General features: G+C 35.4%; 2 protein-coding genes and 1 long non-coding RNA gene across 4 annotated transcripts; 2 read left to right on the forward strand and 1 right to left on the reverse strand.

Annotated features, from left to right (window-relative positions):
• Nucleotides 1–269: 269 nt before the first annotated feature.
• LOC121425609 lies at nt 270–3473 on the reverse strand. The gene is made up of 4 exons (XR_005971509.1): nt 3292–3473; nt 1947–2102; nt 1085–1154; nt 270–487 (listed from the first exon to the last, which is right to left on the reverse strand). It is a non-coding gene; the product is annotated as an uncharacterized LOC121425609 (long non-coding RNA).
• A 1721-nt stretch (nt 3474–5194) lies between these two features.
• LOC121425614 lies at nt 5195–14093 on the forward strand. The gene is made up of 5 exons (XM_041621739.1): nt 5195–5529; nt 8184–9467; nt 10197–10308; nt 10721–10870; nt 11571–14093. Exons 2-5 carry the CDS (start codon nt 8242–8244, stop codon nt 11832–11834), a joined length of 1752 nt encoding a protein of 583 aa, XP_041477673.1. The 5' UTR covers nt 5195–5529; nt 8184–8241; the 3' UTR covers nt 11835–14093.
• Nucleotides 14094–18238: 4145 nt separating this feature from the next.
• LOC121425623 (proteasome inhibitor PI31 subunit-like) lies at nt 18239–26731 on the forward strand. Of its 2 annotated transcripts, XM_041621757.1 has the most exons (7): nt 18239–18422; nt 22324–22476; nt 22960–23042; nt 23550–23789; nt 25413–25565; nt 26238–26253; nt 26293–26731. In XM_041621757.1, the coding sequence occupies exons 1-7, from the start codon at nt 18285–18287 to the stop codon at nt 26380–26382; spliced, it is 873 nt and encodes a 290-aa protein (XP_041477691.1). In that variant the 5' UTR covers nt 18239–18284; the 3' UTR covers nt 26383–26731. The 2 variants fall into 2 exon arrangements, with proteins under 2 accessions (XP_041477691.1, XP_041477683.1); XM_041621749.1 differs by having other exon boundaries at nt 18241–18422; nt 26238–26731.

The following is a 26731-nucleotide window of genomic DNA, read 5'->3' on the forward strand; positions in this document are numbered from 1 at the left end:
TCTACTGTGCTCTGAATGTGACTTTAAACTTTCTTTTTCAAATCTCTTTCAAAAAATCACAATTTATCAATACAACTGTACATACATGTACTTACAATCTTTAAACTTGTAACAATTTTAACCTAAAGGACATGCTCTGTAACTTAAAAACAGCTGTTCCATGACTTCAGCCGGACTTCAGTTACTTCCCTTGTTTGGAGGGCACTTTCTTCTTCAACATGTTCAGAAGGTTGATAACAGATTTATCAACAGGATCATTTATCAACATGCATCTTTCACCTGAAGAATTCCAAGTTGGCAAAACTCACGAATTTTCATGACTGATGGCTCACAGCCATAGGCTGAATGAAAAATAAAAACCAGCTACTTAACAAGCCAATGCATGCACTTTATCCTGGACTTGACAGACTCTTTGCTCCTCCAGAACAAGCTCATATGATTCCTCTTGATTGCAGGATACACGTATGTACATGGGCTTCGTATCAACCTGTCAATGAAAAACAATAACAAGGGTTTCTTATTCAATGCATGTGGTTTAGCTTCTCAACAAGAAATATGTTTGTTTTTTGAAGAAACTTGGCCCACCATTATGGGACAATGGATGGGCAGGCGGAGTCAAAAACGATAAGATTTCTTAGCAAGCAACACACAATATTTTTCACCCTACTTGGATTGAAATATTTCTCTTTCAATTATTATTCAAATAACATTAATAAGATGTAACAATATTTTTGGCAAATAAATCACTCTGATAGAATGCAAAACTAACAAAATTCCACCACTCAGAATGTATTCAGCTTTGTTTGGTGCTGTAATTTGCAACTGCATGCTAGTGGGCTGACTGGAATGTTGTGTTATCACACATCACACATAGCATGCATGTAAATCTTAAGTACCTGATCACATAATACCAGTGTACTTTGTCATAAACACAACCCACCAGTTGGCTCAGCAGCCTAAATTTGTAGAGCGGAGTGCAAAAGAATGCTAAAATATGATTCTTAGGTTTTGGCTTTATGAAACTTATAATCTAGTCTATGTCAATGTTGTAAAATTACTTCTAACTGGTTATGCGGTACCATACCTTGTCACTTGAGATGAATATATCACCAGGTCTTCCTTGAAAAAGGTTGGTAGAATCTGTATGGCAATTTCTGGAATCAGATTAAGAAATGTCAATAATTTAAAAATGCACCATGTTTTTAAATCAAAACAGAAGCTTGTATTCTGCAAGTTGGAATCCAACATTGATTATACCACCACGTTACCACCGCAATCTTAAGATCATGAATGAATTGAAGGGACTGAAGTTCTGAGCTGTAATTTTGCTCAAAACTAATGAATAGCTTCCTGCCTTCATTCTCATGATACCAGCTTGCAAGAATCAAGTTTGATTCACACATAAAGTTGTCTACAAGAACCTATCAGCGAATCAATTCGCACCAAATTCTGGCCCTGCCAACGATTCTAAATTTAAATACCAACATGCTTCATAACTAACAGCTGTCTATTAATGCTCAAATTATTGAAAGATAGAAAAGAAAAAAAAACAAATTCAATGAAGAATTATCTCAGAATGTCGGCTTAAAAAATGACCACAAATGGACAGGAGTTAAACACTTTTAGGCAGGCATAAGAGACAAACTCATGAATTGTTGGACATTGATATTACACATCCATTTTACATCAAGTGACTAGGCCAAGTGCGAGTGTAAAATGGTTGCATGCCTTTGTCAGCATAAAGTTGGTTGCCTGAAGGGGTTCGAACTTCAATTCTTAAAGTGTATTTACAGTTTCCTTTTGTCATGTGTGGCACCCTGGAATGAAGAGATAATTATCCATTGTATAATAAGAGAATAATGTTACAAATTATTTTTCCATTGTATAACAATTTGGGGTTTTAATTTGTGATGTTACAAATTAAAAAAATCTGAATAACAGAATACCTTCTTAGCTTCCGGGAAGTAAACTGTCACATCTTTCTTGGCTCATTTGCATCTATCTTTGTGAAGTCCAGAAAGGGGTTCTGCCAGTCTTTGTAGTCCTTGGTTGAACAGTGTGATTAGGTCCTCACCATGAATCCTGCGAAACTCTGCAAGAAACTGAAAATATGAAAAACATCATGACCCCTGTTCACTAGATTAATGCTGGTGTTGTTGAACATGTTAACTTATTGGTGTTTATAGTGACAGGCTGATTGGATTTATAATTTTACTGACAAGAAAGATACAGCTTCAGCCTGTAAATCAGCTAGCTTATAACCACAAACACACTCCTGTACAGATCTTGTTTAGACTACTTCAGGCATTAATTTTATAAAATTGTAATCATAAACCCTACCATCTTTGGTAGGGTTCATGTGGCTTGCGACAGTGAACATCGCAAATCGAAATCTAAGCGAACTATGCTAGTTTATGTGTAAATTGCCCCCGTAATGACGTCGGTGGGGCATAGGAATGTGCAAAGTCGGATTAATTTGTAGATACATGTAGGCCAAGGCCATGTCAAAGGGCCTGGCAATCATATGGTAGTCAGTAAGTTAGGCCTGGGCCAACACTATTGACTGTCATGAGACATGAGTGTAGCAAACAGTCTGCAGTCCAGACAGGTCTCTCCTTATTGCTACTTATTGAATTTGAGTACAAATATTGACTGATAACAAGTAGGGCCTAGCCTATGATATTACATTTACTTAGGCCTAGTCCCATAATAGGCCTACTTTTTTCGAAACATAACGATTGTCTAAGTTTAACATAAAACATGTAAGTTAGGCCCTAAAAAGGCCTAGGCCTACCTCGTATTACTAGACTGGTGAAACTAGCCTAGATAGTCTACACGTACGTGAGTACAGGACACTCGGTCAAGACCAGGCAAGACACACACAGTACGGTATACATTGTACACGCATTCGACATTGTTGGAGTCAATCGCATTTTATAAGCTTAGGCCTACATTGTATTGTCATTGTGCATGGGATGCCCGTCCCGCCGTGTGCTACCTCGAGCGAAGTTCGTGCAGGTTTCACTCCACTTCACTACCGGTACACTACACTCCACGTACCGGTACTTTCGGGTAGGTGGAGACGGGAGTGTAGTACCGGTAGTGAAGTCTGCACGAACTTCGCTCGAGGTAGCCGTGAGCATGCAGGTATGCATACTCAATTTACTAATATTTCGGTGAAAAACACTTCACTATTATAGAATTTCATACAATAGTTATCTCCACAGTAATATACTACAATCAAATGCATTAATTAATCATTTAATTTATTTTTTTAGTATAAAAGTTTACCTTTTACGATCTACCCAAGCCTTGCTTCGCAGCAAAATCACGGCGACCGGCGAGTGATTCGAAGACGCTGATTATGTGCGGGGTGTCCCGAACTGTCTTCAGGAGCTAAATTTGTCATGCATTTTGCCTCAACAAATTGATTTGTTTTTCAGCAAATAATTTGTAATATAATTCGTTATGGCCGACTTTAACTTGTCATTTCTACATTGACCGCGAAGAGGATTTGTCAAATACGGTTGTGTAGAGTCGTCACGCAAATAAATCAGTCATGCGCAAGTTTGTTTTTGTCAACACCAGTTGAAACTTTGTAATAGTGCTCGATCAATTTGTTATGTTACTACCATGAGTTTGTCATTTCACAGTTATGTCGCAAAACAAATTATTTTACCCCGATTGACGAATTAATCGGGCCTTGTGACAAAGTTATCTTTTCAGTGTACTTCCCAAGCAATTGTAAAGTCACCACTTCCAACGATAATAGTTGACATTATTATACTGTCGGTTTTGCCTGGACTTTTCCAAGGCCTTACACTATAAATCATAAAATTCTCCTTCATAAACTGGGTCATTATGGAGTTAGAGGGAAGGCATTGGAGTGGTTCAGGACAGGGTCCTGGGAACGATTTTGGGGTGGAGGTGCTGAAGTATAGGCCTAAATTCAGGGACGGATCCAGCTTTCGCCAATACCGAGGGAGGGGGCAAAACAAATTTCACCCATATTTTCCCCGATCTGCCACTCAAAGATTTCTGCTTTTCTTCGTAATAGTCACTTCTTTGCTTATTTCTTATAAAACATAGTAATCTCATAAGCCATATTTAAATAGTGCGAGCGCGATCTTTTTTTTTTTTTTTTAATGTCAAGTATACCTTGTTCTGAAAATCGAACATTCTGGGCAATGTTTGTGATACTGAACAAAATGCGTATCGAAAAGGGACCTGTTGAGGACTGTTTGTTGTTAGTCACAAAGCGACAAATATTCAATAATCAAATAAATCGAGCTGAATTTTATTTGGAAATTCCAACCTAAAAAATTGATATTCGCGTATTTTGTAAAATGGGCAGGATGGGCATTTAGCTAAACAATGCGAGCGCGAAACATGAGCGGAAAAAAGAGATACAGACGGGTCACTCTATCTATTCATGTGTGTAAATCATGAAAAGAATGGGTAATTTGGTATCCTAAATCAATAATGTGAGCGCGAAGCGCTAGTAGAAAATTTTAGTCTGAAACTCGATAATTTAAGCATGTTTTGAATAAAGAATGTGCGTGTGCTTTAAGATTTATACCTATATTATCTGGGCATTCTAAATATGATATCAATATGTGATCGTGAAGCGCGATAAAGGGTGAATTTAAGCACTAATTCATGCAATATGCAGGAAAATTGTGAAGTGGATATTATGATTGTTCCTAATAAATGATGTGAGCGCGAAGAGCAAGCTAATATTTTTATTTTGAAATTCTAAGGACATTTTGTAATCATATTTCTTCTATTCCTCTTCCTAAGTGCGAGATATTCCATTCTGAAAAAAAGGACAATTCAATTATCAGGAACTCATGAACAAGTTTTTTTTATATATTTATTAATCTAAAAAGCCTAATGACAGTGTGAAATTAGTTGATACTAATTCCTGAAAACTGGAAATTTTAAGCACTTTTGTAATTATGAACTATATGGGTTAATATATTTTTAGCAAATCGCGATGTCATGAAAAGGGGATCGTTTCATTATTAAAATAAATGGTTCTGCTCGAGCCTTGTATTTGTCGAGCTAGCTAGCTAGCCAAGACAAAGTGTCAGCGCGCCATCTATCTAGCTAGCTAGATCGATCGCCGCGGCGCGCCAATTTTGAAGGGCGCGCGATAATAAAAGCGATACGTATTCGTACTCCGCGCCGATCACGAATTTGTTGTGGAATATGCCTAGGCTATGGACTGAGTCGAGAACTTAAAGAACATAAACAGATGCCGTTTAAATGGGCCAGCTAACAGCTTCAACCAGTATAAAGTTAGTGAATTCGAGTCAAGCCGGATTCAAGTCTCTGGAAGTGGTATAGAAGTGGAACAGAATCTCAGCTAGCTAGCTCAGCTCAGTCGTATGAGCAACATAAACGCAATCCCCAACTGATAATGAAGTCACCCGTCGATTTGGATTGACTGGATGGTGAGGCTGAGTCTGGATCTTGATGTGGTGATGCAGTGCATGCAGGACGGTAGTAATAATATGCACCGGACAGGTGATTATTTTTGTGTACCATATTAAAGTCTAACGTTAATAGATCTAAATAGTTAAAATACCATGGCATTCCAAGCAATACAAAAAATGCATGTAGCATAACAATACCAGGTACCGGTACATGTATAATATAAATATAAATGCAAAACTAAGTAAACATTTCCAATGTAGTTCTCTTCCATACTTTGTTAATCTTTTAAATAACATGTAATCAATCTAATTTCACAGATTCCACAGTTAAATAATATCGTTTGTTATCATTTTACCTTTTTACTATGTTAATATATTGAAGGTTTTTAATGTTTATTTTTTATTTAAATCTTACTACAAATTACTGTATACCATCTGCGATCAGATATGGTGTGTACATGTTAAGATGTGATGGACGTGATCTGTTCTTTTCCTCCTGGTTTCTCCTCCCTTTTCTGTCTCCTCTCTTTTCCATTCTCTCCATTTATTCCCTTAGGCCTTACACCTTCACAACTTTCATTTATATTTTTCTAGTTTCCTTCTTTCTCATTACGCGAATCCTGTGTTTAAAAAATACCCCACCAGCTTATATAAACACAGGAACTCCATTGCCTTGCATGCTGTGTCAATGGGACCTCAGGTGGGGTATTTGAAACCCAGAGTTACCAAGTCTCATGCATTATGCGTGAGACTCAAGCAATTTGGACTCTTGTTCATCCCCTCAAATCTCTGTCTCACGCAACTATCACAACCTATCCCCATATACATTGTACCGGTACACAATGTCTGATCTCACTCAGATTCACAGAAAATCTCACGCATAGCTGGTCTTTGAACTTGGCATCTCTGGAAACCCCAATTTCAGATTTTGGGAGAGCTCTCGTTTAAACTGGGGTGGGGTTCATCTGACTGCTGATAATGCCTTGCGTGTTAGTCAATGGGATCTCAAGTGGGGTATTGACACCCCAATTTCAGTTTTTTGGGAAAGTTGCATTTCTCGCGTTTAAACTGGGGTGGGGTCGATTTAGTGACTGCTGCTGCTGATAAGAGCCGATAACACCGATGCCTGCCACCACAACAGGCTGATGAACAGCATGGAGTGGGATTGCAGCTGTCCTTGTTACGTAATAGTATAAAAAAAACTCTTCAGAGCTTCCTGGCTGACATTAATCTTGAAAGAATGAATTTGTATTCTATTTGTTTTAGGACATTAGCATATCTAAAAACGATTCGGAATTTAGATGAAGATCGACATGAAATTTTGAACGATGCAAAATGACCCACAATTGCCGAAATAACAATAAGTTTAAAAAAATCACCCTCTCTCTCTCTCTCTCTCTGCCAGGCCTTATGAAGGTCACTTCTCCTTGGGGAAGGTGGATTATCTGGGAGAGTCTGTGGTTGTTTACTTAAGGATAACCATTCCTTTTTGATATGGGGGGGGCGAGTGAAAGTAGCTTGGAATTTGAAATTGGTGTGTCAGATGAGATCCATTTTTAAACACAAAGTTTCGTAATGCTTTTCGCTCACCTACCTACTGCATTCTTTTTTCCACTGACTTTTTTTCTTATTTAAGATCACATAGTATACATAATAGGTTCGTGTATCATTTTAAGAAAATATTAAGATACTTTGTATGAGAACTTTATATGTAACTTGCATGTTTGTAAAATTGATCACAATTCGGCCTTTGGCTGCGATGATCTTTTAATAAACCATTTTGTCTATCTATCTATCATCTATCTATGTAATACAAGGTAATACATAGTTATGATTGTGGGCCTAGCCAGGAGGCTTCTAGAGAGTAAAAATCATTTACTGACGTAAGTTTACTCTCAATCATACGAAGCCAGGTCTTCTATTCTATACATGTGTGTACCACCAGAAAAACCCCGAGATTTCTACTTTCTCTCAAAAAGATCTAGCCCTAAATCATGTACATGGGATACAACTTCATTTCCGACATTTCTACGCTATGAATTTTATCTTTAGACAAGAATTCATTTTAAAAATGAGAAAAATATCATGAAAAGAAGGAGGAGAATTGCCCGATGTTTACGCCGCCATCTTGTTTTCTATTGTTCTTCACCCATGATACAGACGATTGCGTCGTGTAACGTGGGTGAAGAACATTAGAAAGCAAGATTAGAATATTCGTTGTTTCACTTGACAATTAGGAGAAAATTTGAATATTTCATATTCTATATGATATTAAAATACAAAAGAAATAGTGAGTGGATGATGTCATCAGTGTGCATACTGACCAGGACGTGCATATAACTTTTTGGAATTAAGTGAAACTTTAAAATGTCATAACTTTTTTTTTTTTTACATCCAATTTTGATGAATTTTTCAGTGTTTATGCTTGTTGGATTTTTCTTTTTATTCAAATCAAATTTTTGTTGGGGTGGACTTGTCCGGGTCTTTATATTCAGCATTCAGTGTTGCAGTCAATAGGGTGTCCAGACAGTCCATGGCCGAGTAATAAATGTAAACCCTGATTGTTATTAAAAGGAGAAATGAACAAATAAAAATAAGAGAAAGAGAGAATCTAGATCTGTGTTGTCATAAAAAAAAAATGCAACTCTTGTTTAAATACGCAATGCAGGCGATACTACCTTGGCATGGGCATTCCCCTAGTTGATTTTTTTTTCAATCATTTTTGTTTTCATTTTTTATCAACAGGGTTGAATATTGCAGTCTGAACTGATGTTTGAAGATGTAGTGAGCAAACTTTGTGAATATGCTTCACTTTAGATTTTCTCAGCTGAAGCTTAGACAAGATCCAACTCAACAGAGAACTACATCAGGTTTTTCTGGAGAAAAGATTGATATGGCAATGGAGCTTGTCAATGATGAGACAGATCAAGCAGGGCAGCCAGGTGAAAGTAACTTTCTGGTTCCAGACATTTCAACAAGATCAAGCTTGGATAGCATGAAAAAGAAGCTAGAAAGGATGAAGCACTTCAGGTCTACGCCAGGCCCTAGACCAAGTTCTACGAAGGGATGGGATCAGACTGAATCAGCTGGACATAGACATGATAGAGATATTTCTCCTCTTGCATTCGGTCGAGTTCCAATGTGTAGTCCAAACTATTTGGGACGAAAGCCACCAATGTCTGAAGAGCTGGCTAAACTCTGTTCAGATTCCCCAATATCCCCTTTCAAGTCTGACTCAGACAATTCCTCATGCCTTTTTGCAGATGATTCTTTCCTGTCGTCAGCTGATTTTGCAGACGATGTTTTTGATGTTTCCTCGAGAGATGCCAGATTTTATAATGAACGCTCCCATTGGAACAGGCATGATTCTGAGGTTTCCTTTGATAAATATGTAAGAGAAAATGAATCTGCAGTAACAAAAGGGGCAGCAATTGCAGGCAGTCCTAGCAAAATAAGGCACAAAAACTACCGGGCAATCCGACGCATCAAGAGTGCATCCTCCTATCGCTATTGTCCCTTTAAATCCTCTCAACAAAAAGCAAATACGACATACTCTGGCACAAGATGGTATAAAGCCCCAACAGACTCACGACTCTATGAAGTAAGGAAAAGAGAGCTCAAAGAATCTAACCAAGCTGCAACTAATGCCATCACCTTGCCAAAAAGGGTCTTGCAATTTGAAGATTGTGACAGTCAAACCAATCAGCAAGATCATGTTATAGAAAAGGCCAAGACTGAAATCCATGTTGAGCTAGCTACCAGTAGGACTGAAACTCCTGAATCAGGCTATGGTTCACTGAATACTACCCGTCAAACTCCAGATTTGGTACTCAGCGAAACCCCTGTGACCAGATTACCATTTCCAAGAACTGAACATGTTCCTTCAAAGAACAATTCCTCGTACAGGATCATCAATACCCTTGCTGTCCCTTGGCTTGAGAAGTTTGACATTATATCCAAACTTTATGGTATAGCATCCCATGTTGTGGAAAAGATCTTCTCCTATTTGGAACCAAAAGACCTTGTGTTGTAAGTAGTACATTCTTATTTCATGGTTTTATATGCCCTGCTTGCAAAATGCAAAGTTCTATAAATTGATGATAGATGCACTTCTTTAAAATTTGTCAGCTAGAATCAACTATAAGATTTTGAGAGACATACGTCTCAAACTTGCTAGGGTTGCAGGAGTACTATGCTTTTGTGTTTTATCTTAACTCGATGACAGGCTGAGACTTCATTAAATCTCTTTTCTATTGGTTATCTGGCATTTATACTGTACATTATGTATGTATATGATTTATTGTCTTTGGTGGCTATAATTATGGTAACAATGACTTTTTAAGTTATTGACAAAGAAAGGAATGTATTATCATTCTGTCAAGAAAATATCCAATAACCTACTAAAACCTAGTGATATACACTTTAAAATTAAAAATGAATGAATATTCTTCCCGATCTGTTAAAGCTATATTATTTTGGGGGATTTATTTATTTCTCTTTTTTGGGGGAGGGTGCAAGTTTGACACCCATTGGTTTCTTTGTTTTGGGTAACTAAATGAAATTTAATCTTGATACTCCTGAAAAATGACATATGATGATAACCAATTCCATTACATATCAACTAATCATTCCATGAGCAATATCCACTTACAGAACATGGCAATGTGAGATGTGAGTGACCAATACTAATCCAATAAAATAATAAATTGCTATGTGCTAACAATTTTTGCATCGTTACTGTTCCATCTTGTTGCCCAGATTCTCTTCAGTAAGCCCGAGATGGCGCCATATATGCTCGTCGCATCCTCCTACAGCAAAGATCAGGGACCACTACCTCAAAGCAAAGGAAAATGATTTCCAATTAAGGAAGGTAAGCAGATTGTTTTTTAGTTTAAATTGCCAAAAATACATATAACCACAATGAAAAATGGTATTGAGTCAAATAGAACAGCATATTATAAAATAATTCTATGTACTTTCGTAAAATTGAATATTGGCTGTTGTAGGTCAACATCATTGTTTTCCAACTTCTAATGAAACAATTTTTGCCTTTGGAAATTGTGGATATTTACAGGCATAGTGAAATTACAGTAAACATTGGCATTTCATGTTATCGATGATTCCATATACAGTGTGCAAACAAGCATGTTAAAGTCCCATTACTAACGTCATGATTTTGTGTATTTTTAATATTGTAAATGCGTTAAACTATCCATTAACGTCCTCCCTTACAGTTTTACCTGTCAGAGTTCAAATCAAAGCATATTCATTTCCCTTTACAGGAGAATATTCCATCATCATCTGGCTTACCAAACAGAGGACGTGTCGTAACAGGACCAGGCACACCCTTGGCTTCTGTGCAGACCTTAGGTACACCAACCTCTTCAAGTACTCCAACCATGAAAATGACGCGAATTGATCAATTCTATGAAGTAAGTCAAATATGTTTGCTAATGTAAATCTAATATTCTGTTGTAAAACTACAAATACTCTGCCCAAGTTAAATGGGCCGAAGAAATCAGTTTGACATGGAAACTCATGAGAAGTATATAATGATAATAAAATCAGTAATAATAGCTGGATAGCTGCCTGAGGATACAAAGTGCAACTATTAATGTCTTGCATAATCTGGCTAAGAAAAAGTATTTCCTTTTTGGAGATAATTCAACCTATATGCAGCTTGTTTTTAGGCAGAGTGAACTATGTTCGTGTCTATGTACCTTTGGCAATTTCTCATAAATTTTAGGGGTTTTTTTCATGCAAAGCTAGGACTTTAATTGAAAAGTTTCTTTCCAAAAAGTTAGCGTGCATATTGGTTTGCACAGTCTTTGGTACATCCATATGTGGCACGTCAGAGAACTTTGGCTTTTTAAAGAATTTTCATTTGTTAAAAATCTTGTATTTGAGCTAGAATTTTTAATTCTGAATCATTGTTTAGTTTGCAGAATTGTTTCCTTGTGCTTTTAGAAAAGGGGTTTTGAAAAAATTGATCATGGAGGGGTTGATGAAATGAACTTGATAAAACTCTTTGTAGATTTCTCTCTGTTCTTTTGTTTAATGTGATGCTCTTATGTACGGTATATATATCTGTGATATGACATTTTTCTATTATCTAATCATTTCTCTTTTCAGCTTGGAAAACAACTGCAACATGGGGAAAAGCTTGAGAAATGCAAATGTGGATCACCAGCTCGGATTGAAACCAGAACGAGGAAGGCTTCCTGCTCCAGTATGCACTGCCAGTTTGAATTCTGCATCAAGTGCAGGATGAATTACCATGGCAACAGCCCTTGTTTGTCATCAACCAGTGCCAGACGGGCAAGAGGACCCAGTGTTGGATCGAAGAAGAGTAAGAATAATTTACGACGTCACACCCGTCTCTCTGCAAATGATTGACAGTTCATTGTTTGCTGCATGCAAAATATTGCCTTTTTATGTCACTCTATTTTGTTGAATATTCTTCAATGTCAGATCATTAGTATTATCTCAGTCACATTCAGAATTTATTCCAAGCTGACTTGATCTGACTCGTTGCTCCTCAACTGTTTTACCCAAATCCCTACTTTTACTTTTCTTGTAGCCCATGTTCATTCTTTGTATGCCCACCTCACAGAATGATGTGATAAGAAGACACAACAATTAACATACATGGTCATGTTTGACAAAAATATGAAACAAATTCTATGGAAATTATTTAAACCATAGCATTTCAAATGTTGCCATCCTGGGCCAGTTTTCAATTTCATTCCGAAATGGTATTTTCTAAAATTACCAAATGGCATTGATGATGATTTTGAATGCCTTGATTTTATACCAATATGGTGTGTTGCGATTTAAACAGTTATGTTGAGTCCCAGGTGTGTCACATCACGCATATAACTTTTTCAAATTTATTAGTTTCCAAAAATTTATCTAGCTCACTTGAATTTATCTGATAAATATGATTCTCCTCCATGTAAATGTTATCAGTATTGGGTCGTCTTGGTGATAAATGACACAGAGATAACTGTATAGGTAGCATATCTGTGCCCTGTGACATCAAAGATACAATCAATTTTAAAATAAAGTATGACCATAAGCCTAAGACAAATGATTTACAAACAGTTTAATCGATCAATTGTTTATATTAGCCTATCTTGGTGCTTTTACATTATATATCAACTGAATTTTAATAATCAGTTATTATTGTAAGTCTAAAGTAACTGATTTACAAATTATTACAATCAGTTGTAAATACTAAGCGTATTGTGGCCCTGTTACACAAACAAAATACTGTCAAATTTATTATCAAATCTAATTTTACATGCAAAAGTCTGTGGCAAATGACAGATGTACAAAATTTATCAATTGTGAATATCAATTGTTATGTATTGCTTTATGTTACAGCTAATAGGGCCTAGTCTCTGTTGCATAAAAGATGGGATAAATTTTACATTTTGATTTTATTTCATATGTTTATGACAAACCATGTTCAACTAGAATTACAATTATTTTCAAATATTGATTGTGTCTCCTTATGTTACCCCTAGCATCTCTTGAAGCTGGGGTCAGTGCAAATCTTTGCATACATGTACATACATGGCATTTATAGATGGTAAAGAAAATGATGTCTTGTGGAATATTTTTTCAGTATTAAACATTTAAACCTTGAGTGAGTTTTGTTTTCATTATCAAGTGTGCCAAGAAGATGCCTAAATGTGGAAAGATGCCTAAGTGTAAAATCATGCTCCAGCATGATGCTTCAATCACATCGTGTGCAGCTGACTGTCAAGACTAGATTCATGCAATTCTTCATGTTTTAATTTCCTCAGACCAAATTATTGATTTATCTCTTCCATCATTTTACCAAAAGAAGTATTCAACTCGGTATTAACTATTTACCTTTTTTTTAAACGGTTGTCTATTTTGTGATTTTTTTTTTATATACATGTACAGTATATTGCATTTCTCTGGTCTTTCTTGATATTCTTACTAGTGTATTTTTGGTTACTTATTATTGCTACATGTACATGCTAAGATTATATGTGGTAGTTTGGTATTTTGGAAATAAATTTGTGTATCTGTTCAGATATATGCTAAGTGGCTATGCCATACATTTCAGTAATATAGTATTAATTTGGATGACACAGAATGAGATATAAATATTCCAATTGTTAGGGCCAATATAATATTACACAAATTAATGACTTGCAATATTGGCCAGAACAAGCAGAATATTTCTTGTAAGATTTAGAAGAACCATCCAATATAAAATCAGGGGCTGCAAAACATTTTTGAAAGTAGGGGATCAGCTTGCAAAATTAAATATGACAATTTTCTACGTTTTTAAAAAACATGTTTGCTAGGAAAAGAATTGGGGGAGGGGCTCAATCCACCTCAGTCCCTTTGGTTCTGCTGCCTCCTACATTGGCCTCTTAGTGATTCATTATTTTAAACTGTGCATTGCATGGTTGCCGCACTGCAAATTGTGTACGGAAGCCTATGGAGAATTTGTCAGATTTTGGCACAGCATGCATTATGCTCTGGTACTGCTGGGAAAATCATGCAGACCAATCAATAACGTGCAGAATGTTGCAATATCGGTTTACGGAAAAATTGATGATCCCTCTATTAGCATACAGTACATTGTACATGAAAATTACATGTACAGCAATATACAGTTGAGGCCGAAAGTTTACATACACCCTTGGAATTCAGTGAAATTTGTTCACTTGCCAAACATCATTAAATTTACTATATCTTCAAAAATATAAATACTACCATGAAGAATTTGGTATCAAATGAAAGAACATATTGAGCTCTTCCACATGAATGGAATACCGTAGAGATCAAAGTATATTTCAGGTGGAATTTTCTTTGAAGAAAAAGAGTAATATTAATGCCATTGTATTCTATTGTTAGTTTTTTTATTTTCAAACATTGTTTCATAAAATATATAAATGTCAAATCTATGATTTATATTACATTTTCTATCATGATATGTCACCACTGAACAAAAATGTGTAATCTGAAATGTTTGTTTTGAGAAGTAACTAGCACAAATGTGAAATGTTTTTGTCAAGATTTTATTTTTAATTTGTCTAAAATATGAAGATTTTTGGGGAAAAATTTTCACCTAAATATTTTTCAGCTCCTGGTGACAAAGCAATGTGATGAAGGGGCATGACATACTCATTAATTTGATATCAAATTTGTCATGATAGCACAAATATTTTATAAGATACAGTAAATTATATGACGTTTGACAGATGTCAGCTTTTCTTTGAATTTCCTGGGTGTATGTAAACTTCTGGCCTCAACTGTATGTACAAAAAAATGTTTTGCCATGGAAAAGAATCCAAAATAAAATAACAGTATCATCATTATTACACTTATCAAATTTTTACCTGTATTTAATAGAAGAAAGGCATACTTGGGTTAGGACATGATTTTTTTTTTTAAGGGACAAGTCCACCACAACAAAAACCTGATTTGAATAAAAAGAGAAAAATTCAACAAGCACAACACTGAAAATTTCATCAAAATCGGATGTAAAATAAGAAAGTTATGTCATTTTAAAGTTTCGCTTATTTTCAACAAAATAGTTATATGAATGAGCCAGTTACATCCAAATGAGAGAGTTGATGACATCACTCACTATTTCTTTTGTATTTTATTATATGAAATATTTTGATCTTCTCGTCATTGTCATGTAAAGTAAAGTTTCATTCCTCCCTAAACACGTGGAATTTCATTATTTTAACATTTTGTGCTTCCGGCAAGGAGGTCCTAATTGTCAAATTCGTAAAAATTGAAATATTGTATAATTCAAACAATAAAAAACAAAAGAAATAGTGAGTGACATCAACTCTCTCATTTGGATGTAACTGGCTCGTTCATATAACTATTTTGTTGAAAATAAGCGAAACTTTGAAATGTCATAACTTTCTTATTTTACATCCGATTTTGATGAAATTTTCAGCATTGTGCTTGTCTGATTTGTCTCTATTGATTCAAATCAACATTTTTCTGAGGTGGACTTGACCTTTAATTTGGGCGATGTTTGCCTTTCTGAATGCTTCCATGAAATTATCCAGTTCAATAGTGTATGAATGTAAAATAAAAATATTGCTGAAAAAGAAAGCATTAAGTGGTCAAGGGAATAATTTTACCAACCAAATTTGATTAACAATTTATGTTCACAGAAATGCTCTCGACTATAAAGTTCTTTACAATCTTATTTTAAAAACAGCTACACAAAAGACTTTTTGTAGCCGTCTTTAAGAAATGTGAAGAAAAATTGTGATGCGATACCAGGAAAACTATTCCCTATGGTCATTTGTAATGTTTGACAACATATTTTGTCTTGTATTGTGGTTTGTGATGGGAGTTCTGTATTGTTAAATGCACTGCAATATTTTGGTGAAAGTTATGAAATTCTTCTGCTATTTTTAACTTGTAATGAATGTATTTTAAGGATTTTTAGATATTGTTAAAGCATGCATCTGTATTAACTTGTATTATTATGTGATAAGGACCTTAAGATATTATTGAAAAAAATATGAGATGATTAATTATTTACAGGAAGGATAGCACTTGCCTGAACAGAATAAACACATTGACAACATCATATCATTCCATTGTGGAACAGTCACACTGTAAGAAAGGAAAAATTAAAATTATGAAACTTTTAATCTTACACTTAAAATAAAAATGCTCAATAATTTGTAGTTCACTTTTAACCGAATGTACTGAATTTCACAAGACATAATATTTCAAAAATGTAACTTTTTTTTGTAATCATTATTCAATATTTATTTTGTATTAGATATGCACTAGTATGTATCTAAAATGTTTAAAGGACTAATTAAAAGTTGTAAGAATAAAAGGAAATAATAAAAAATATTGGTATCCAACAAGTGGAATAACTGCCTGCAAAAGAAAATAAAAGAATCCAATTGAGAACTTACATGCTTTCTTGAATATCACTTAAACCTCAATGATTTGTTTTTCTTGACCAGGTTTATCTCAAAAGTCCTCTGATAAATTTCCCCTTTTTTTTAATTCTGCTGTCAAAATAATGTAATATCATGATGTCTCCCTATTGAAATATTAATGATGACAGCTGAGTCTTTCATGTATTTGTGCCAGAATATTTTGGACAATCCTATGCAAATTAATTCGATTTGTAGCAGTACTCGATTGTTGTTGTACGCCTTTTGAAGATTTGTAATGTTTGTAATGAAATAAAATTATTTTTTACTGTTATTCCTTTAATGTGGTTTGTATCTTTGAAGGTGGTGTACAGTATTTCAAAATTAATGTATCTTATTTCTGCTCCCTGTTTTGTGAGATGGCTTCATGCAATTTTTTTCTGGGGGCTACTTTTCATAACTGCGTAAATCTGCAACTCTGGATAAGCTAAACATTGCAATGAATTAGGATTTCCAGTGCTCTTTTTTTTTTACATTTTGGAGGCTAAATCGCTCCAAGCCCATGTGTAATTTTTTTTCCTTGGATGACTGTTGCACTTTCAAATAGAATTGGTCTGTGAGTATATCCCATTAATGCTTTTAACATATTAGAGAGGGCAGTGGCGGACCGTGACCGGAGGAGACAAAGTATTGGGGGGGCACAGCATTGTTTACAGACAATGCAGTGCCCCCCAATGCTTTGTCTCGTCCGGGTCACGGTCCGCTACTGAGAGAGGGGGAAAAACAGTGGATATGAGTGCCAAATTCTGGATTTGACTTAAGCGGAAAAACATATTGGGCATACAGTACACTATTGCACATAAACTTGTACAAACCAATAGCAAATCGATCCTACACGATGTGAAAGGCATAATCAAAAAGGGAAGAGAATGGTTAGAATGCCAAAGAGTAGAGGGAGACATACAATATGTATTGTTTTGAACTGAGATGGAAGCATAATAGTAATAATAATATAGCATTTATGAATTGCCGATTATCTATTTCCCTATTCATTGGTGCACTATATATAAGCATAGGGAAAGAAGAGTGTATGAAAAAAGCAAGACAGAGAAGGAGGGGGCGATGTACAATGCATTAATATGTAAAATTAGAAAAGGACTGAAAATGAATAAATGAGAGGGATTACCGGAGGGATTAAAGTGGGGGGGGGTGGGCCAGTGAAGATTTTGTGTTCAGTGAATGATATACATGTATGTGTAGAGTGAATGTCGTGAGAAAAGGGGACCAATATTGTACAGGGTATCTTTATATGATATGGAACCCTTAATTCTCTAACTCTAATGTAAACCATAATATACCTATAATAGTGCTTTTATAAATGGAAATGAAAAGTGAAAATCTTGTCAAATTATTTTTTGTGATAGACCCCCTAATTAATAACCTTCCCTTTTTGCATTGATTTTACACCACACATGAGATAGACCTACATCTGCAACGGTTGCAAGCAAAAACATGAAAATGGAATTATAAATATTTTTTATTTCTCATCAGGTGCAACATTTTGTGAATTTTTAGGCTAGGATTAGAGGTAAAGAAAAAAGAGTCACAAAGCTGTCAATGAACTTAGTTTGTGTTTGCCACTGAATTGGTTGTTTCATTGTTTGCTGCAAGCCAATATGGACTGTGCGAAATGGATATAAATTGGCTTCCAAATATATCTTACGTCAAAAACTGTTCGAAAGGAAAAAAAATTGCGTTTAATAATATTTTGGGAACCCGTCAAACAAATGAACTCGTCCAAAACTTTTTGAGAGTGGTACCCAATCGTTTTCTCTACTTACGATGTAAAAATGAAGCATGCTTTACAATTACGTGAACTGTGCACTAAGAAACAAAGAAACGTTTTCATGTCAGTGGTGATTTTGCAATAACAATGGCGAAATTCCCCGGACTTGAGAGTCTCTTTGCCAGCATAGAATCGAAAATCAGGTCGAACTACGATGGATTAATCTGTTTTATTCATTGGAATGTAGTGAACAAGGGCTTCAGATGTGTGGGTCATGGCGATGATGTAAGTGACATGCTCTTAAAATCAGGACAAGAGGCGTGATATACCGACGATTTTGTCCATCGGTAGTCCCATATGTATAATTTAATGTATTGCCATCGTCGTCGGGATTGACACGACGAAAAAAAATTACCTGCATTTCGTATAGAAACCTTCTGGGGGGTTTGACAAATTTCTTGGGATCAAGATTCAAAGTGACCTTCATTTTTTTTTTCTTATTTGCATCAACACCCACAAAAAATTGTTTCCAGTGCCCTGATTAGACCAAAAAGCTAAGTTAAAGGACAAGTCCACTCCAACAAAAACTTGATTTGAATAAAAAGAGAAAAATTCACAAGCGTAACACTGAAAATTTCATCAAAATCGGATGTAAAATAAGAAAGTTATGACATTTCAAAATTTCGCTTCATTTCACAAAAACAGTTATATGAATGAGCCAGCTACATCCAAATGAGAGAGTCGATGATGTCATTCACTCACTATTTCTTTTGTTTTTTATTGTTTGAAATATGAAATATTTTGATTTTCTCGTCATTGTCATGTAAATGAAGTTTCATTCCTCCCTGAACACGTGGAATTCCATTATTTTAACATTTTGTGCTTCAGGCAAGGAGGTCCTAATCGTCAAATTCATAAAAATTGAAATATTGTATAATTCAAACAATAAAAAAAAAAAGAAATAGTGAGTGAGTGACATCATCAACTCTCTCATTTGGATGTAACTGGCTCGTTCATATAACTATTTTGTTAAAAATAAGCGAAACTTTGAAATGTCATAACTTTCTTATTTTACATCCAATTTTGATGAAATCTTCAGCATTGTGCTTGTCTGATTTTTCTCTATTGATTCAAATCAACATTTTTCTGAGGTGGACTTGACCTTTAAAAGCTTCAGACTCAGTCTCTGTATTTTGGTTGTTCGGGTGAACTGCGTTGGCTCACTCACCAATAGACTGAATAGACAGGAATAACCGTCGTTTCTGGGGATTTATTCAACAATTTCTGACATTTTACTGTAATCCCCATTCACCGACGGTAAAGTGTCCGTGTGGGCTCGCATTTGTCAATCCAGAGTCCAAACTTTTGGGCTATATTATTACACATCCAAGTTACACTCTAAGGATATATAAACTACAAATTAAAAATATAGAAGTATTAAACTTAAAAATACTTTAAAAGATATAGATGAAAATGCATGAAAATTATACTTTACCAATGTTTAGTTGGGAAAAGCACAGCGAAATCGATCAAAATGGCAGCCAAACTATGAAATATTTCAAACGAACGGAGAGGGCGTCAACAATTTACGAATGTGATATCGATATTGCATTCCACCAGCACACCTACAAGGCAATATACGAATACAATAATACGATACGATACACTACATGAGGACAAACGATACTAGTTATAATTGCGATACATCAAGACATTAATGATAATGACGTCATTCAAGATGGCAACTTGAAAGAAAAACCGTCAGGTCAGGAGAAAATGTCTTAGATGACAGATTTCTCAATCATCCAGTGGATTTTTGTCTCACCTGCGAAGCAGAGTGAGACTATAGGCGCCACTTTTCCGACGGCAGCGGCGTCGGCGTCAACATCAAATCTTAACCTGAGGTTAAGTTTTTGAAATGACGTCATAACTTAGAAAGTATATGGACCTAGTTAATAAAACTTGGCCATAAGGTTAATCAAGTATTACTGAACATCCTATTAGAGTTTCATGTCACATGACCAAGGTCAAAGGTCATTTAGGGTCAATGAACTTAGACCATGTTAGAGGGATCAACATCGAAATCTTAACCTGAGGTTAAGTTTTTGAAATGTCATCATACATGTGTAACTTAGAAAATATATGGACCTAGTTCATGAAACTTGGACATAAGGTTAATCAAGTATCACTGAACATCCTGCACAAGTTTCACGTCACATGACCAAGGTCAAAGGTCATTTAGGGTCAATGAACTTTGGCCTAATTGGGGATATCTGTTGAATTCCCATCATAACTTTGATAGTTTATGGATCTGATTCATGAAACTTGGACATAATAGTAATCAAGCATCACTGAACATTTTGTGCAAGTTTCAGGTCTCATGATTAAGGTCAAAGGTCATTTAGGGTCAATGAACTTTGGCCGAATTGGGGGTATCTGTTGAATTACCATCATAACTTTGAAAGTTTATTGGTCTAGTACATTAAACTTGGACATTAGAGTAATCAAGTATCTCTGAACATCCTGTGCGCGTTTCAGGTCACATGACCAAGGTCAAAGGTCAATGAACTTTGGCCGAATTGGGTGTACCTGTTGAATTACCATCATAACTTTGGAAGTTTATGGATCTGATTCATGAAACTTGTACATAAGAGTAATCAAGTATCACTGAACATCCTGTGCGAGTTTCAGGTCACATGATCAAGGTCAAAGGTCATGTAAGGTCAATGAACTTTGGCCATGTTGGGGTTTTTTGTTGAATAACCATCATATAGATATCTCTGTAAGTTCATTGGTCTAGTTCATAAAAAGTGGACAGAAGAGTAACCATGTATCACTGAACATCTTGTGCGAGTTAGAGTAGTATTCAAAGTCAGCACTGCTGCTATATTGAACCGCGTGATGCAGGTGAGACGGCCAGAGGCATTCCACTTTTTTTTCAATAACTCCGGTCCAAGGTATGCAATTACTTAAGTTATTTATATGTCCCTGATAATGGAAACCATGAAAATGTAAATTTCGCTCAAAAAAACAGTTTTAAATCGCGATCTATAAAACGCTAGTTCACTATACGTTGTCTGTAGCCACGGGCCCCTAAGCTCTTCAGTCTATGTATGGTGAGTGGAGCCAACGTAGTTTAGCGGAACAACCAAAATACAGAGACTGAAGCTTTTGGTCTGTAGACTGAAGAGCTTGGAGGCTCGTACATACAGACAATGTATTAGCAGTAACGTTAGATCTAACATTCGGCGGAAACCCGATTTTCCTATCTTTTTTGTACATAAAATGTCACATGAAAAAGAAATCACATCCATATTTACAGAAAAATGTTTAAAATTCAGAAATATTGTACCTTAGACCGCAGTTACCGCTAATTCCTTTCAAATGATCATCGAAACATCGTCATCTTCAATCCTTTCGTTGGTCAACGTAAGTTGCCATCTTGGATGACGTCATCATCCTTAACAGACGTATTTACCAGTCGCTATACATGTATATCGCAATTTGTGCCGCTGCTTTGCGCTTGTAGATGTGCGTGCGTTCAGAACTTGTCGCTCACATTGATTGGCTAGGATATCGAAAATTTAATTGGAAAACCATGATAAAAGCAAAACTCATTGAACATAAAGGACAACAACACAAAGCTGCCATTTTTTCCTCTCTGGCAGAAAATAAAAAAAATAAGGAATAACTCATCGGTAACGTATATTTTCTATATTTTCTTAGAAATTACAAAATTAGTATCAAAAGAAAGATTAGAGTCTAACGAAAATAGTTGGCCTTCGTTCAAGATAATATGATGTCATTTAGAATCTAAAGAAATTAAAATCTTGACAAATTCCGTCCTACAAATTGCTGACCAGATTAACTTTACACATGCAGGCTCGCACTAAACACACTACCGTCGGTGAATGGGGATTTTACTAAAATGTCAGATATTGTTGAATTTATCCCCAGAAACGACAGTTATTCCTGTCTAGGCCCTGATATGATAATGCAGTATATTTGAGGTTATTTTCGTAATATTGATTTGTTTTTTTAAATCAAGAGTTTCATATATTATTTATATTGATCTAAGAGAAAAGTGTTGCAATAAAATAGAATTTCTAAAAACTTTTAATTATGATATAATATTTTTCTAGTTCAATATTTTAGTGTGTAATCTTTATTTTGTTTTATTAATCAGACATCATCATCAAACAAGAAAAGTGAACTCTTACCAGCCATGTGGAATAGCTCCCAGGAGGAGTATGTCATCAGATATGTACCTGAAAACTCTGAAGACCAGCACCTGTTGAAATGCATTGTCATGGGGGACACACTTCTCGTCAATTTTATGGTATGAACCGAGGGATTTTTACTGAATCTGAAGAGAAGTTTGGCAACTTAATTAACTTTATTAGATGAGTATGTGTTCATGAACATTTTATTATAACAGAAATGTGGTGCAATGTAAATGCTGTGGATATTCATCTTTGTCATGCACATTGAATACTGCTGGCTAATTATGGCTCTAAAATTGAAATTAACAAGTCTCAAATCACTGATGAGACTATGGATCATTTGGAATACCCTTTTCCTTGCTTTTGCCTTTTCTGACCAATTTTTCAATTTGTTTTACAAATTTCTTTGTAAACAAACAAAAGCTTACATCTTCATAACTTTCAATCGATTTTGAGATACAAGGTTTTATCAGCCCCATGACGATATATTTCACTATGAAATCCAATTTTTTGTACCTTAGATTTTCCAAAATTATTTTCATTTTTTTCAAGCCAGAAACTATTATGGAGTTTTTTAATTTTGAATATATTTATTTCAGCGTCTGAAGGATGAGAAAGTGAGCAGTTTAACGCTAGATGTTGATCAGTATGTAAACAAAGAACATCTCAAAGACTTTGATCGGTAAGTAAACATCTGTTTCAAGTTTAACAGAGTCAGATGCCTTAATAAGACCTAACCTGTACAATAGATGATCACAAGAGCTTGAATTATAGATATTACCAGAGGAAGGCCAGTGCTTGTGAAGAAGATATTGCAGGCTTTGAGAATAATCATAAGACACGGGCCACCGAACGGGGGGAGGGGGGGCTGACAATTAAAAAAAATCACAATCAGATGGTCATTTTTGTATTTATGACTTTGGAAAAAGAGGGGGGGGGGCTGAAGTTCCCGGGTTCTGTGGCCCCTGAGACCTATTTATTTATTGTGTATTGTGTATGTTTTTGTTTTTTTTGTATGTGTATTTCAAGAATTTTTTTACACTGATTTTACAGTGTTATTTTGGAATAAATGTTACGACTTCATTTTATAATCATTATGCTGAATGTAGATTGCTTACGTGCACTGTATTACCGGTACTGGATAAAATAACCATCTATGATTTATTCCTTTCACTTATGTTTTCTCCAGTATTTATAGAGACAAAGAACTCCTTCACCAGCTGATTAATGATGATCTGATGGCACCTTTAAACAAGAATCAGACCCCCTCAACTTCTTCCCAGCAGGCACAGTCAACCAGACAATCCACAGAACAGAGACAGGGTAGGGAGAGGGAGACAGATCCTCTTAGGGACCCTGACCCACTCAGAGACACAGACCCCCTGAGAATACCCCCGAGACACCCAGGTCAAGCTGGTCGTCCCGAATGGTGAGTGTTTAGTGGTCTTCCAATAAAACCGGGAAAAGAAAATGCTAATCTTTTTGTTATATATCTTATCTTAATGAGGAGATTCTCTGCTTTAACAAAGGAATGTTACTATCCATGAATAATCCTAAACCACATAGCAAAGAATAGAATGTTGCTTTTGAGTTGTAAGGGATTAAACTTTGCCAGTCTATTGAAGCACTCCTACACACCCCCTATTGTGCATAAGTGTAAACACTAGTAGGAGATTAGAACTCCATGCAGTTTTTTAGGAAGGAGTAATCTCATTATGAGTTGTGTACTGATTAAGCTCATTCTGTTCTCTGTTATTGACAAGAACAATTTATCAATACAAAGGATTATCTGTTATTGGGAGCCCAGACTGTGAAGAAGAAGAAGAAATTGGTTTGTGTAATGAAGAACTAAGTAGGACATAATCTACAAAGAAACACTGTCAAAATAGCACCTCAGAGTTGATTGGTGCATCCAAATTTTTATGGTATATGTGAAAAAAAAAAATATATATAAATGGAGAAAAAAACAACTATTATTTTATCATTCTGAAAAAAAGCATGATGAGGTTCAACTGATAAGTATGAAGTATTACATTTTTTGGTGTCAAAATACAATAATATACAAAATTTATAGAGTGCTTTATACAAAAGTTTCAAAGCGCTAAGAAAGAAGGGGGGGGAATACAAGATATCTCAGAAAAAGAACAACAAAGGAACTGAAAGTGAAAACACCATTACGAAAAATTAATTATACGTACATATAAATGAGATAATCAGTGAATACACAACTTAAATGTAACAGGTCGATAATCATGTATGTAAATTTAAATAATCCTAATGACTAAACTTACAATCCGACTTAAAAATCTGAACACAATATGATAATGCAAATTATCTAAGGGGGGTAATTTCATACAGAACACAAAAGAAGCAAAAAATAGGCAAGTGAAACTTATCAAACTTATCTTCAAGAGCATAACTAATTTTGTCCAGTCACATCCATTAACAGTAATTGTTTGCTAACTAACTAGTTGGTCATTTCAAGATCTGCATCTAAATATTGCACACAACCATAAGTTATCACTCTTATTGTGATTTTATGTGATATGAAGTACAGTCACCAGCAATAAATCAATTTTTTATCAATGAGTATTACAGGAAATTATATGTTTAACTTTTTTATCACTATTATTTGTTGAGTGATAAATACAAGGAATAAGATACTCATTTGTCTCCAACGATACCACAAGGGTAACACGCTACTGCTATGTGAAGTAGAGTTTGACTTCTGTGAAAAGAAATCACAGGCAGATCGGGCAGGATTCGAAGCCCATCATGACCTTTGGATTACCAGACCAGTGAGTGTCATAACCACTAGACCACTGGACTCTGGAGTGCCCTTAGTGATCTTTTTCTTTACTTCCAGCTAAATCTGTAATGCACAATTAATTCTTTTCCACTTCATTCATCGTTCTGAATAAATAGTTGTGTACCTGGATTTAGAGTAATCAACTTTTGCTCAAATCCAAAAGATTCATGTGATTCCAAAAGATTTGACTTAGGTAGGGAAAATTGTATGATAAATAATTATGAGTGGTATTCTTAATCACAGGGGGCAACCTCGGGATCCTTTTGCCGTTGGTGGTGATGACCTGGATCCTTTTGGACCCGGTGGAGCAGGGATGTTGATGGATCCATTCAGAGGAGGAATGCCACACAGAGGCATTGATCCTGGAATAGGAATGCCTGGGGGAAGATTACCAAGGTAAAGGTTTTCAGAATTTAATTTGGTACAATGAATTGGTTATCATCATAGTACGAATAGTAGAATAAGACTACTTACTTCAATGCATCATTCACTAGAAACAGCTCAGCTGGAGCGCAAACTGGGGTGATACACAGTCTTCATTTGATTTGAATAAAACAAATTGTAACTACTATATATTTGCAGTAGTATTTTATGAGTATTATTGCCAATGGAATGAGTGGAAGGCATAGAAAAGTTGAGATGCATTTCATTGGAAGTAATGTGCCTCCCCCCCAAAAAAAAAAATGGGTTGACCCTGAAAAGGATTGCATGGTGAAGATTTTTTTAGTATTTTCAGTTTTTTTTTTTTTACATTTACATGTATACATGTAGGTAAATATATTCAACTAGCCAATTTCATTGATTTTATTTATCATTTATATCAGTTAATCTGAATTTTGGAATTGACAATAATACTCATTAGTTAGTTATATATACATGTATTTCTATCGTTTACTTCTACATCTATCTGCTAAAAGTAATGCACAACCTGTTACTCTGTAGGATATTCCAATGAATCATGCAATCTTTCTTTGAAAATGATGATTTTAAAATAATAGAATGAATTTTATTACCATTCACTCATATAAAAATTGTTAGATATTTTTTTTGTCATTGATCTTTTTACAGAGGGGCGGTACCACCAGGAGCCCGATTTGACCCCATTGGCCCACCCCGACCTGGTGGACCAGGAGGAGGACCACAGGGAGGGTTTGATGGGGGTCCAGATCCAGATCATCTTCCCCCTCCTGGCTACGATGATATGTTCATGTGAGGGTCACTTTGATACAGAGACTGATATGATTGGATTTCATCAGGAAAGCTGAGGGTCATTTACACTTGATGTAATAACCTGTCAAAACATCTGACTATGATGTAAAATTATATGAAATTTGCATTCATCAGCAAAGCTGAGGAGCATTTACACAAGATGTTTTAATGTTTTAAACTGTCTAGTCTTAACATCTACCTGTGATGTCAAATTATCTGCCATGTAAATGGACTAGGAATTCATCAGCAAAGCTGACCAAACTATCTTAAGACTGGACAGTGATGTAAATCTTTGAAGAGGTCAAAGAAATTGGAATCAGTTGTGAAACAATAAATGCACTGTTAAGGCTGGA

This window comes from Lytechinus variegatus, chromosome 1 (genome assembly GCF_018143015.1).
Source record: "Lytechinus variegatus isolate NC3 chromosome 1, Lvar_3.0, whole genome shotgun sequence".
Taxonomy (NCBI): domain Eukaryota; kingdom Metazoa; phylum Echinodermata; class Echinoidea; order Temnopleuroida; family Toxopneustidae; genus Lytechinus; species Lytechinus variegatus.